Raw genomic sequence first — 14,001 nt, 5'->3', positions numbered from 1 at the left:
AAACAAATGATCGAACGCTGCTACAGGTACAGCATTTGCTGTACAGCAGCCGTGTACAGATCACTTTTGCGTCCGTCTCAGGTCCCGCAAAAATGATTGGAGCCGCTCATTTTTTTCCAAATACTTCATTCATGGTCCCTATAAAAAATCACCTCAATCCGATATCGGGATGGGTGTTTACTAATTATCCAACTTTGCTTCAAGGGACATGATGAGAGTATATCGATCTTTTAATGTTGTGTCCGTTAATATGGATGGAAAACATGACGGCAGGGGGTCTATCTGCACATTTTCAAAACCATAGGTACGTTATGTACTCAGTTTTGAACCATGAGCGAAGTATCCGCACATGACGATAACTACAGTGGGTCAAAGTGGACTTTGCCCTTAATGTAGCTTGGCTGACTTTTTTGCCTTCGCTTTTGAAATTGTCTTGGCTATTAGAATTTACTAGTAGGTTTATGGTTTCTATGTTAGTGCATATGTTACATAGACTCAGACATCAGCATTGGGTGCGAGTCTACGTTAGACCTTACTAAATTAGAATATTTATGAATCTTATGATTCTGGGGCATAGACTTAGTAAATATTTTACAGAATGTGTCCAAAATGTAGTGACGCTAACTTAAGTAGAACGATGCAAAGATACATTGTGTACAGTTTATTGCAAAAGTTTATGGGTCTTTACTGCTCTCACACTAACTTAAGTAGAACGATGCAAAGGTACATTGTGTACAATTTTGTACTGGAAACAAGAAGCTCAATCGTCAAGCCAAAGCAGGATCGCTCAATGGTCAAGCTTTTGAACGGTACAAATTTCAGAAGCTCGGGATTGAAATGAGGTAAATAAACCACGAAATCAGAGCCCATTACCCATTATACATGAACACAACCAGAATAAACAAAAGTTCAGAGCCCATTACCCCTTACGTATGTTTTTGTTTGTTTGGGGTGAGAGAAACTCAACTTCATCTGAGATCGAAGCTCACCGTTTCGGAGCACAGCAAGGTTGTCGGAAGCAGTGTCGGCCCAGACATTTGGGTTGCCCAAGCCTGGCCTTTTGCTTGGTTGCCCACTAGTGTTAAGTATTTAAAAAAAAAATGACATACAAGCAAAAAAAAAGAACAAAAACAAAAACAAGATTATATTGTCCATTTAGCTTGAATTACATCACCCGGGGTATAGTGCTTTATGATTAACACGATCCTATTCAAAGAAAATAACTTCTCCTTGTATTTTTTGAAGCAAAATTTTCAATTATTAGATAATCATACTTTAACTTATCCAAGTACTTATTTTCAATTAATATCATAGCTAATTCACTTAATCTCTTCTGTTACATGATAGTTTGAAGATAAATTTTTATCAACTTCAACTTTGAAAAACTCCTCTCAGCCGAAGCAACTATGATCGGAATAGTCAACAAAATCCGATAAGCAACCCAAACCATTTGGAAACCGTTATCTTTCCAAAATAAGACCTTATGAAATCAAGGATGTTGATCGATTTTGTTACTTCTCTCGGCAATATTGTTTTCAAATGTCTAAGTTCTTGAAATAACTCCTTCCCGTGAATATCAACATGTTGATGTATTCCAAGAAACTTTATAGTTTCGTGCAATGCTCCATCAATTGCTCTTCAGCAACACTCTTGAATTTCACGTTAAACAAAAATCCAAATGATTGCTTCATAAAGTTCAAATTGCTCAAACCGGTCCTTAAGTGATGCAAGAGCTTGATCTATATGTGCGGAAGAAATAAGAAAATTTTAAACGATCTCCCGATGATAGACTTTTATTGGCATCATGTCCCACATCCTCATCAAATTGCTTCTTTCTTAAGAGTTTCGCACAATCCTGTCCCTTCCCGTTTTGGCTATAGCGTCCCTTTTCTTTCTTTTTTTTCTTCTTATCTAATAGCCCTCCTAATTTTTTTTATCTGTTATTTACCCCGGGTATAGAAAACCTCTCTTTGCCCTCCTAATTTTTTTAAGTATCATAATTTTTTAAAGTAAGTGGAAACCATACATATTTACTTTTTTTAAAAAATTTGTACAAAATTTTTTGGATGATACCCCTAAATATATTTTTTGCTGGATTTCTAATTTTTTTGTATACATACATTTTTTTTTTGTTGCCCCTTGCCGGCGGTTGCCCGAGCCGGCCGGCTCGCGGGGCTTACCCCCTAGCTGGCCCTGGTTGGAGGCTCCGGTGGGATCGTTTTGACAAAGGCGGTTGTTGTGGTCGCCGCCGGAGTTTGTGGCAATCAGCATGTGTAATGGTTGAATGACCGTATTTTGGGTGTTGGCCCCACCTGCAATGGCGGAACCATGGGAGGGCTTCCTTGGGCTGTAGCCCAGGTGTACCTTCAAAAGACCCCCAAAAAAAAATTATATGTAATATTTCAGTCTAAATATTATTAGCCCAACTCATTTTTGTTCTCAACCCAACCCACCATCCCATTTAGCCCAGTGGCAGAGGGAGTAAGGGACGAGCGGGGGCACGCGCCCCCGCTGATTTTATTTATTTTTTAATTCAAAATTTAAAATTTTATATTGAGTAGTGCTATTGGTACCGACGGTACCATAGGGAAAATGTACCGACGGCCACCGGACGGCCGTCTCCGGCCACCGGACGGCCGATCCGAGCCGTCCAAAAATTTTAAAAAATAAAACCGAGTGGGCTCACGCGGGAATCAATGGCATCCGAGGTGTGTAGAGTACTTGATCCGAGCACCCCTTTTTCGTGTATATACACGTATATACAAATATACACGAAAAATGGGTGCTCGGATCAAGTACCCTACACACCTCGGATGCCATTGATTCTCGCGTAGGCCCACTCGATTTTATTTTTTAAAATTTTTGGACGGCTCGGATCGGCCGTCCGGTGGCCGGAGACGGCCGTCCGGCGGCCGTCGGTACATTTTCCCTATGGTACCCGTCGGTACCAATAGGATTTCTGTTCATAAATTTACTTTTAATCACTCTAAGACATTTCGAATATCATTCATTCTCAATCTTATTTCACATATTAGAATAATGTCATTACACTTGCGAAATGAGATATCTAATGCAAATAATAGCGGCCACTTACTCTTTGGAACTCTCTAATGCATAATGTCCACAGTTCAAAAGTGCCTAAACCGTGGGCTATGGGTTTTATACTTTAGAATTATTAACAATGGAAGCAAGATTGCTAAATATTGTGTAGTAAATCACTCTTAGACTTGATCCGCTAAGACAATTCAAATTTGTTTGTTTTAAATTTTATGTATGTTACTTTCTTAATAAATAGGTTAGGTTTTTCAATTCTCAGCACAAACGTTAATTATTTATTATTCTAACATTGTTTGGTATGAATTTTTTTGGTTGAAATGTGTTCAAAAGGTGCCCCCACTTGTATAGATTCCTGGCTACGCCACTGATTAAGCCCAACCCACCAGTCAAAAATCGTAGGGTACAACTTAAATAATATACGTTTATAGATGATTTTTATAGATGATGTTTACTCTGTAAAACATCGTAGGGTACATTAGATATTGTATGCCTTTTTGTACTTTTATTTATTTTGAACATTTATATATATATGTACGATCAGTGGCGGCTCCAGGATTTTGTATTGGGTGTTCAGAAATTTTCTTTATATAAACCCACGAATATATTCACAAATAACTCGGTTTCTTGTGCGAGTATGAATAATGCAATCAAGAAATTTCACAAAAATTGTCCACTATGCCACACAAGAACTCAAAAAAGTTATTTAAGATAATAAAAAAAAAAATACACATTTTTTGGCAAGTGTAGATAACAATGAATTTTTTTAGTTTATGAAAAAAAAATAAAAATATCTAGATTGATTGATGTTCATAGTATATTGAGGTGAGTGTTCAAATACAAAATAACGTAATTAGGGTATTTAAATTTGATTGATTTGTGGATTGATTTTTTGGGCTGGTATTCAAATATTTCTGTATCGGGTGTTCAAAAGAAAAGCTGGCGTAAAATTTCTACATGTATTATGAACAAAAAAAATATTTTTTTGAAGGTGTTCATGTGACCATCCAAAGGTCAATGTGGAGCCGCGCAAGTAGTACGAGTTTGCCTCTTTTTGGTTCATGCATATACAGTTTGAGTTAGCCTAGGGCAGAATAAATTTTTGATTCCGCCCTTGCCCACATGCAGACGAGGATCTCTCTGCTTTTGACCGCTCTATGGTATGGTCAAAATATGTGTTTTGGGTGTTGACCCCACTTGCTGTCAGATGTGATTTTGGGTGGTTTGAGCTTTATATTTGTTTTTGTTTTGTTTTGTTTTGTTTTTGCATTCAATCTTTGGTTGGATTCCCCTCTTCTCCTCCGACTTGATATATCATTTGTCAACTTTTTAAATAAATTTTGGGTGCCGACGACACTTATTGTTAGTGCCACCACATGTTTTGTTCACAGACTGTTATGCCCTTGGCAGCAAAGCAAACATTTTCTCGTCTTATCTGCTCACATTCCTTCTCTCTGTGTCTCCTTATTTCTTTTCCCGAGTCTATAGAGCATCCCAGTCATCTTATCCCTACTTCCCTTGTCGTCAATCACCATCAGCGTTGACACAAGAGATCCACCTTTGCACAGCCGCCAAAGGATGAGTTTCCACCACCGTCCGATTCGTTTCTCTCTCTTTATGTTGGTTGAGGAAAAAGCAAAATCCATGCTCTATTAAATCTCCTAAAATTATTCAATTCGTCCCTCACCGAACCACAACGATGCATGCGTGCAGAGAATTTTCTGAGAGCAGCAACGCATTTGCCTGCATAAAACAAATTAAAACCCAATTAGCTCTCTCTCTCTCTCTCTCTCTCTCTCTCCATATTTGATGGTGGGTCAGATCCCTTATTCCCCATTTCATGATATCGGGATTAATCACAAATTCATTGAAGATTTCATCAAAAATCGACTAGTAGCAATTGGAATGGGAGAGTAGAAAAAGTAGCAATGAGAGAGGGAGAGGGAAAAAGTGCAGGGGTGGCATCGGGGAGAGAGAGAGAGAGAGAGAGAGAGAGAGAGAGATGAGAGAGAAGGATTAGGGGTAGAAATGTAATACAACATGACATCATCGTGGCACTAAAAAAGGTCTTCGTGGCATTATCGCAAGCCTAAATTTTTTGTCTATAAAAAAAGAGAGTAAATGTCTATAAATTTCTTGATATAAATGTCTGTATTTGGTGTTAATCTGTAAATACCGTGTGACTTCTTTAAATGAATATATTTCTTCTGTTGAAAAAAAATACCGTTGGCTCACCCGTCATATATCCCAAGCAGTACGAGCATAGTGTTATGATAATAACTCCCCGGGTATACTAATCAACTTTTCTTTTGGGCAAGTGATATAATAAATTAATAATCAACTAGTAATTAATCAATCAATTTTCTATCTATACACCTAGCAGCACTCAATAATTTTGTATCTTTAAAATTGAGAATTGTAAAACTTCCAAGGCCCACTGCATCTCGGGTCAATTTTGATTACAGTTCATTTTCCACTCGCATTTCTTGTGAACTATCTATAATTTTATAATCCGTGACATATTAAAAAATAAATTGAGCAGTTAAAATAATTGTTATTCTTGTTAGCCAAGAGAGGAAGGATCAATTATTCTTGTTTGCCAAGATTTGATTCATAATGTTTTGTGTACAAAAATAGCGTCCTTGATTGTGAGAACAAATGTCTAATAATTCCAAGGTTTTGGCCAAGTGGTTTTGGTCTGGGACGTAGATATTTGCTCTATTCTAAGGTCCCAAGTTTGATTTTCATTGTCTATAACTATTGGGGTCACCTCACCTCTACGCATAAGCATGTGAAACGGTTGTAAGAGGGGTTGTAAAGATTAGTCTAAAGTGCGTGCAAGCTAGTCTGTCACACCCTGCATTATAAAAAAAAGAAAAAGAAGACAAATGTCTCATACGATTATGTTCATGTGATTCTATATAGAAACCATGTTTTTGAAAGAATTCGAACCGTTTTTAAATGGATCGCTAACAATGTGTAATTCATAGGAAAAAAAAAATCACATCAAACTTGATTCAAATTTTTTAGCGATTGGTTCTTCTCATGTCCTTTAAAGGAACCATCTAGTGCTCCATCAAATCAATGTGTAATTCGACCGCTTTCAAAATTTGCCCTTCTCATGTCCTTTAAAGGAACCATCTAGTGCTCCATCAAATCAATGTGTAATTCGACCGCTTTCAAAATTTGCCCTAAATAATTGAGAGTATTGATATTTTAGACTTCGTCGAAAACTTTAGACACGTCAGAGTTCATGTTAATCGGATAACACATTTCCCAACAAATTTAATACTACTATACTTCTACCAGATATCAATAATTCAGTGTTTTTATTTACCCAAAACAGTAATCTAAAAGTTCTTTAATCGAAACTTATCCATGTCCGGAAGTCGTGATTTGATCGTAGCACCTAACACAATAAAAATATTATATGGTGTGGATCATGTGATAATCTGGTTCACTGCTCAGGATTGACTTATCATGAATTTATTGTTAGTTTTGTAGAACTCAAAGAAAGAGAAACCTCTTTTGTTTTTTTTTGTGAGCAAATTTTTTTTTATAAAGCTTTGAAAAAAATTAGAAAGATTTAACGGATCAAGGGCACACTTACAAAATGACACCTGAGAACAAGACCCAAAGGAAGGCAATGAATCAATTCCAAAACACCATAGAGAAAAAGAATACCGAAACATCCGCAACAACGAGCTAGAACAACCTAAAACCAAAAGAAATAAAACGAAACTCAAGAGAGCAAACCGAAAGGACAAAACCGAAACCAATAATTTATCTTGTAATTACCTCAAGAATTTATCGTTACACCCATCTAAATAACGAAAAAAAGTTTCTGAACATGGATTTTTCCCTCAGTTTAAAGCAAATCAATCAGTTTCTGGCCTGGCTATAGCTAGTGAACCTTGTGGCATAAAAGGACTCATTTGGGAATTGAAGAGCTTCATAATGAGATACAAGAAGATTAATAGAAAACATCTAGTCGAGTGCAGATTTCTTTCAATCAAGAGGTGAACCTCTATGATTTATATTCTAATTTTGATCACCCATGCAACTCTTCAACCTCATTAGGCTTGAGCGGCAAATCATTGTCGTGGGGGCATGGGTGACAACCTCGTTGGGATGCTTGTCCTGCGTTGTGATGCTCTCGCTCTTGCTTTTGAGTTCTTTGTAACCGTTGCCGTCGATTAATAAAATCTCTTTTTTGCCGTTCAAAGGAAAAAAAAAGAATAGTGCATGCTCTGTAATTGATCAAAACTGTAACAATTACTACTCTGAATTAGACCTGGGTAACAGGTCTTATCGGGTCGTATTTGTGTTGTGTCAGTCGGGTTCGTGTCACAAACCGTCCAACCCAAACCCAACCCATTTAGAATTCGTGTTTCTCGAGTCATGTCATTTTCGTGTTTCGAGTCAGAAATGTTCAACCCTAACCCGTTAGTGGGTGACACGGATTAGTGCCCGTGTTCGGGTCGTGTAGTGTCGTGTTAATGGATGACACGGATTAGTAACCGTGTTGGTCGTGTCAATTTCATGTCTTACGTGTTCAATCCGAACCCAACCCATTTAGAATTTGTGTTCTCAAGTCGTGTCATTTTCGTGTTTCGTGTCAGAAATATTCAACCATAACCCGCTAACTTTGTGTCCGGTTCGTATCGTATTATCGTGTTTCGTATCCGTTGCCCAACTCTACTCTGAATATGACTCGGAGTATAGCCACTTGGGTTACCAAGTGGTGGGAAATGGGCTTTCTCTTAATTGAGGAGATATGAGTTAGTCACTTGGTGCTAGCCTAAGTGGTCCGAGAGCTCAGGCTTTTCTTTTAGGAGGTATTGAGTTCGAACTTTGCTACATGCAAAGTGCTCGCAACTTTCTTATTGTGGAGTACTTATAATTTTACGCTCTATTGGACCGGTCCGTCGAAGGTGATTCTTGTACCCTATCCCCAGCACGTCATTGTGTGTTAGGTGAACACGATTTTTTTTTACCATCATACCGCTAAATATGCACCAGTGCACAGTCATCTTAAATCTCACCAAGTCAGAAGTACTCTCCACCATATAAAGGCATCAAGGCCAAAGTTTTTCCTTCACCTCTTACAGCCTTTCCAATAATTTTCCCTAGTTTATAAAATACTTTTTTGGGATTTCTAGGGTGTCGCTCCAAATACTTTAAAGGGATGGATCTAAGTGGGAAGATGGTAAGGGAAGTAGAGATCAAGTCGGATGGAGATGTGTTCCACGAGATCTTTCGATACAAACCACATCACATATCAACTATGTCACCTGGTAACATTCAAAGTGTCGATTTGCATGAAGGTGATTGGGGGACTGTTGGTTCTGTCATCTTATGGAATTATACTCATGGTATGAAAGTAACTTTTATATGTGAATTGCCATATACTACTTTTAAGTACCTTTTAGACCGTTAATTAGACATAGGGAATGGTAAGATCGACGAAAAGTATTAATTTTTTGAACATTTCATTGATAATCGATCTCATTGTTTTGAAACTTTCTTTATTGTATTACTGTTCCATACTGTTATTTGTCTTTCTTTGAAAATCATACTATTTGTGAATACAAATAACGAACTATTGTGCATATTTTTGGAACATTTTTCAAATATATTAAATATCTCAATTAGTTATTTTAATTCAATTATGCAAAAATAGAAAACATTATTTTTATCAAAAATAACAAACTTTTAAATAATAATAATAATATGAGACGATAGAGTATCAATCAAGTTGGGCTCTCCCGGAAGACATTAAAGTTTCCTTGTTGCATATCTAACAACACATATTAAAGCCTAGCAGAAAAAGAAAAAAAACACATATTAAACAAAAATAACGAAAAAAGATGTATTTCTTTTATGTTTTTTCTTATACTTAAAATGGAAACGATGCTATCCTCACATAATATGTGGGGCCCACATGCAGGCCTCACATGATATGTGAGGGGAGAGAGTATACTTTTGGAGTACTAAATAATTACCAAAAACTTACATGGCAGATGGGAAGGAGAAGACTGCTAAGGATATTATTGAAGCAATAGAAGAGAAAAAGAAGTTGGTGAGGTTCAAGATAGTTGAAGGAGATCTCATGCAGCTTTACAAGACGTTCATAATCACTGTTCATGTGGACACAAAATTAGGGGGCAACAACTTGGTGACATGGACCTTTGAGTACGAGAAGCTGAGAGGGGATGTTGAAGATCCCAACTCTCTCATGGACTTTTGCATTGTGCTCACCAAAGACATTGAGGCTCACCATCTCAAGTAATGCTACCAGATCGGGTATATGTTTGTATGCCATATATACATACTAAGTTCATGATCTCGTTTAGGGATTAGTCGGGATGTGTGCAAAGACCTCTGACGACAATCTCGTAAAAAGAAAAAAGTTAAATAAGTAAACAGATCATGAGGATATCTTTAGCTTGCTTTGTGCGCTGTGCTTCTGTGGTCGAAGTAACCACTTAAGATTGGAATTAGTGTGTATGTTGCTAATATATATGAGTGGGGTGTGCAATCTTTTTTTTTTTTTTTCTGATAGTTATGGCAATATGAGTTGCTTATGTTTGTGTAATATATTTTCCTGGTGAAGCTAGCGTCATTCTCTTATTGTATATGTGAACCCTAAAATGTAATGAATTTTCATGACGAAAGCTGTATCATATATTTTGTGGTGAATATTAATTAATTTGCATGATATTACAAGGGAAGCATATGCCTCCATACAGTATGGGACTTTAGAAACTCCCAACAAACAGGGAAGCATTTGCCTCCATACATCCATGTGCACGAAATACTAATGTTCTGGAATTTGGGAGCTTTGTTATTTTACTGGGGTTGGCCTGTTGGGTCAGCACAATAAGGTGTCCCATTCGACACCTTTAAATTCGCGCCTTCCACGTAGGCGCCCCATTCGACACCTTTAAATTCGCGCTTTCCACGTGTCATCCGGGTTGCATGAGAGAGAGAGAGAATGTAAGAATTTATTTCACATCACTCATCGAAACCACCCAAACTTAGCTAATATAATCTGGCCATTACTCCACTTACGGAGAATTGATTTTAGGATATAATTCTCTGGGAAATCTAACATAAGGTTAGATCTCATATTCAACACATGTTTACTACAAAATAGATAGAGATAGATTTACAAACATGAAATATATAAATCTGTAAGTTTGGATATATATCAGAGGCTATTGATTTTGCTACTCTCTTTTTTGTTTATGACACTCCTCTGCATATGTATTTTTAGTGCGAATGGTGTTAAAAAAAAAAAAAAGAGTGACAAAATCATTTCCCATATTAGATAGGCAAATTAACAAGATATGAATTCAAGCATTCAAATTGGTTAAAGGAAAGCCAAAACAATTAAGTATTCATTATATAAAAATGGTTTTGCTAAACTCAGTCCATTAGGCGGAGGATAATATGCTAATAATTTCAAACAAGTTTGGAGATCAATGCATATCTCACGAATATTAATACACTTTCACAAATATCGATACACTTTTCTCGGATTCCAACACACTTTTTACCTATTATCCTACACCTTTTGGGTTGAGGTTAGAATAATCCATATAAAAAACAAGTATAAAGGGTATATGCCAACAGCCCAGATTTATTTATCCCCATACCCAGCTAGAATTCCTCCGAAAGAAAGAAACAGGGCAACTATTCTATAGACAGACAAAGGTTTTTTATTAGTACAAGGTGATTGATAATAGCAGGACAGAGAAAACAAAATCATAGCAAAAGATGTGAACGAGTTGTGGGCCTATCATCATATGTATAAAACAAAGCACACCCATATCTGGTTGCATCTTGCAGAAATTGATTTCTCATTAGATTTCGAATAGTTTGTTTGGCTGACGGTCTTGAAAACTTGTTTTCGGGACTAGTTTGGAGAAGAGCTCATATTTTTAAAGGTGAAATTATAAGGAGACCCTCTCATCGATCTATACCTGTTTTTCATATACACGGATACACCCCTAACATTTAACATCATTCATACTAACCTCATCTATAAACGTTACCCAAATGGACCCCATATGTTAAATGTCCGTTAGTTAATATTGGATATCTAGGCAAATGTTATCATTTGTAGGTGAAAGTATATGGAAATCCCCTCAATTGTAACTTTTTTTTCACGGTGACCCCCACACATTTAAAACTGTCAGTACAGGCCTTCTCAACTATATGAAATAAAAAATTGAAAATGTCCATGCTGACTCCTTCATCTTAACAGTCTTTTTGACGGAAGGGTACTGATTGGTTAATGGTTATAATTGAAGGAGTTTGTACGGGCAATTTTAAATATTAGGGGATCTCTATGAGAAAAAGTAATAGTTGAAGGGGTCTCCGTGTACAAACATGACCCATTACCCCCTCATTTCCTTATCCCCATCCTCTCTCTCAGGCTCTCTCTCACCCTCATCCGATAAACCACAATACCTGTCTTCATCTTCAATTCATCCATGGGCGCTTTCAATTGGTGAAACCTTGATTAACAACTAGGTTAAATAATTTTGATTGGGGGGCGGTGCTGCGCAGCGTGCTGTGCACGGGAAATCGCCACAATTCTGGTCTTGCTTTGATGATTAGAATCGTTCACTTCGTAAAGCTCGTCGAGCAGAACAAGTGTACCAAAACTCAGCTTGATCGGATATTATTAAGTGTCTCATCCGAAAATTATTATCTTGAAATTATTAAGTGTACCAAATAACAATGGATTTTATCTAGTGTTTCGGATTCATTTGTTTCAAGATAATAATGTGCGGACGAAGAACTTAATAATATCCGATCAAGTTGATTTTTGATATACTTGTTCTACTCAACGAGCTCTACAAAGTTAATGTTTCCGATCATCGGAACGAGACCAGAGCAGCGACAATTTTCCGTCACTACTACAATAATAGATATGCGTCACACTAAGAAGATTCACAAAGATCACGGTTTTCAATGAAAGCGTGATAAAAAGTAGTGTTTAAATTTTTTTATCTCAATTTAAGTCTAAAGCTGAGATAAAAAGTGAGTTTTAGCGCGAAATAAAAGACCTCGCTCTTGCGGCGAGATAAAAGAAAAACAACCTCACCTTTGCGGCGTGATAAAAGATTTTAAGGCGGAAAAAAATGAGATAAAAAATCTCGCTCTTGTGGCGAGATAAAAGAAAAAAGACCTCATCCTTGTGGCGTGATAAAAAAGAGAAAAGATCTCACTTTTGTAGCGTGATAAAAGATTTTAGAGCGGAAAATAATGAGATAAAAGATCTCGCTCTTGTGGTGAGATAAAAGAGAAATGACCTCACCCTTTTAGCGTGATAAAAAAACATTAGCGCGAAAAAAGTAAGATAAATGATCTCACTCTTGCAATGAGATAAAAAGCCTACCTATTTAGGCACGCAATCTAAATTTTCATGTAGGCGGGCTGGTATTCATTTAGGCAGACTTTGAAAAGTTATGTGAGAAAAACGATGTCGTTTAAGAACTTTGAAAAGTTTTTTTTTATTTTTATAAAAGGTAAGAAGATAATCCATAATTACACTCATTCCAAAAAATCTTTACGTTTCATCTTTATCTTCATGCCCAAAAAGAGAGAAGACAAATCTCACAACTGGGTTTCACCAGTGTCCTGTTGTTTCTTCGACAACGGGTGAACTGTTCCACTAGTGCCCGATTTTCACCTGAGCGAGCCGTGATTTTTATGGTTTATTGTAGTAGTGAAATTTAGTTATTTCGGATGTCTTCCAAGTATACGTTTGACACATTAGGTAAACTTTTTTTTTCGCCCCAAGAAAATCTTTTGTTGACCAACAACTAATTTTGATTGGCAAAAGATCTGTTGTCGTATTTTTAAATTTTTTTAAACAATGTTTATATATATTTTTTTATACTCCCTTCGTCCCAAATTGTTTATCCGGTCCGCAAAAAGGAGTGTTAAAAATAATGTAATTTTTTTTCTTGTAAAAATTTAAACTTTTTTCACAAATTAAAAATACTCATTAATATCTAGTAAGTTATTGAAAAACTTTTGATTTTTTCTTGCAAAAATTGTATTATTTTTAACACTCCGTTTTGCAGACTGGACAAAAAATTTGGGACGGAGGAAGTATATTTTAATATCATGTTAATTGCATTTTAAAAAATTCAGCAAATTTTAAGGGGGAAAAAAAAGTTTCAACACTTTAGGAAGTATAAATATTTTTGTTTTCCTAATGTAATAGAAGTTCTTGGCTAGCTTAGTGGTAAGAGTTTGATAAATCAACTAAGGGTGCGTGGGTTCAAAACCTAGCAATGACAAGAAAAGATGGTCTACTAGATATAAAGAAAAGATCATGCGCAATGATTTTTCATCTCAGTTTATGGTGGTGTGATCATTTTGAACTTTCAATCACGCTTATAAAGCGTGATATAAAGTGACATATAATCACACCCAGAAAAGAGAAATAATCACGCCCAAGAGAAAACAATCACGGCTTATAACAGTGATAAAAGAGAAACGATCACACTTTTTGGCCGTGATTGTTTCTTTCTTTCAATCACGGTTTATAACCGTGATAAAAGAGAGTAACTTACAATCACACCCAAATCCATCACGGTAGCAGGAGCGTGATGAAAAACTTACAATTACGACCAATTGCTATGATCTTTATGGTTTATTGTAGTAGTGCGTGCACAACATACCGAGCAGCATCGCCCTGGAGTCCTTAAATAAATCTTTCAATTCTATGATGTTATTTTTTGCACATTTATGGAGGTATTCTCCCCTTTTTGTAGGGAGTTTCTAAGGTACCATGCACCCCTTGTTTGGGATACCGAGTCATCACTGACATTAACCATAAGAAGACATAACGTTAGCCATAAGAATCCGTAATAAAATATCATGAGTGCAGTAATACAATCAAAACATGGCGTAACAAAGTAA

The 14,001-nt window shown here is 36.5% G+C and overlaps 1 protein-coding gene across 1 annotated transcript; it reads left to right on the top strand.

Annotated features, from left to right (window-relative positions):
- The first annotated feature begins 8,037 nt into the window (after positions 1 to 8,037).
- LOC131301878 (kirola-like) lies at positions 8,038 to 9,740 on the top strand. Its single transcript, XM_058328371.1, has 2 exons — positions 8,038 to 8,429; positions 9,078 to 9,740. Exons 1-2 carry the CDS (start codon positions 8,243 to 8,245, stop codon positions 9,344 to 9,346), a joined length of 456 nt encoding a protein of 151 aa, XP_058184354.1. The 5' UTR covers positions 8,038 to 8,242; the 3' UTR covers positions 9,347 to 9,740.
- The last annotated feature ends 4,261 nt before the right edge of the window (positions 9,741 to 14,001 follow it).

Source organism: Rhododendron vialii, chromosome 9a, assembly GCF_030253575.1.
Source record: "Rhododendron vialii isolate Sample 1 chromosome 9a, ASM3025357v1".
NCBI classification, from domain to species: domain Eukaryota; kingdom Viridiplantae; phylum Streptophyta; class Magnoliopsida; order Ericales; family Ericaceae; genus Rhododendron; species Rhododendron vialii.
The sequence above is the reverse complement of the archived record's forward strand: the minus strand, read 5'-3'. Positions and strand labels throughout refer to the sequence as shown.

Excerpts from the sequence above, each read along its gene's own strand:
- LOC131301878 (XM_058328371.1), top strand. The coding sequence starts at position 8,243 with ATGGATCTAAGTGGGAAGATGGTAAGGGAAGTAGAGATCAAGTCGGAT. Across the intron at positions 8,430-9,077 it reads CTTATGGAATTATACTCATG|ATGGGAAGGAGAAGACTGCT; the intron begins GTATGAAAGTAA and ends CTTACATGGCAG.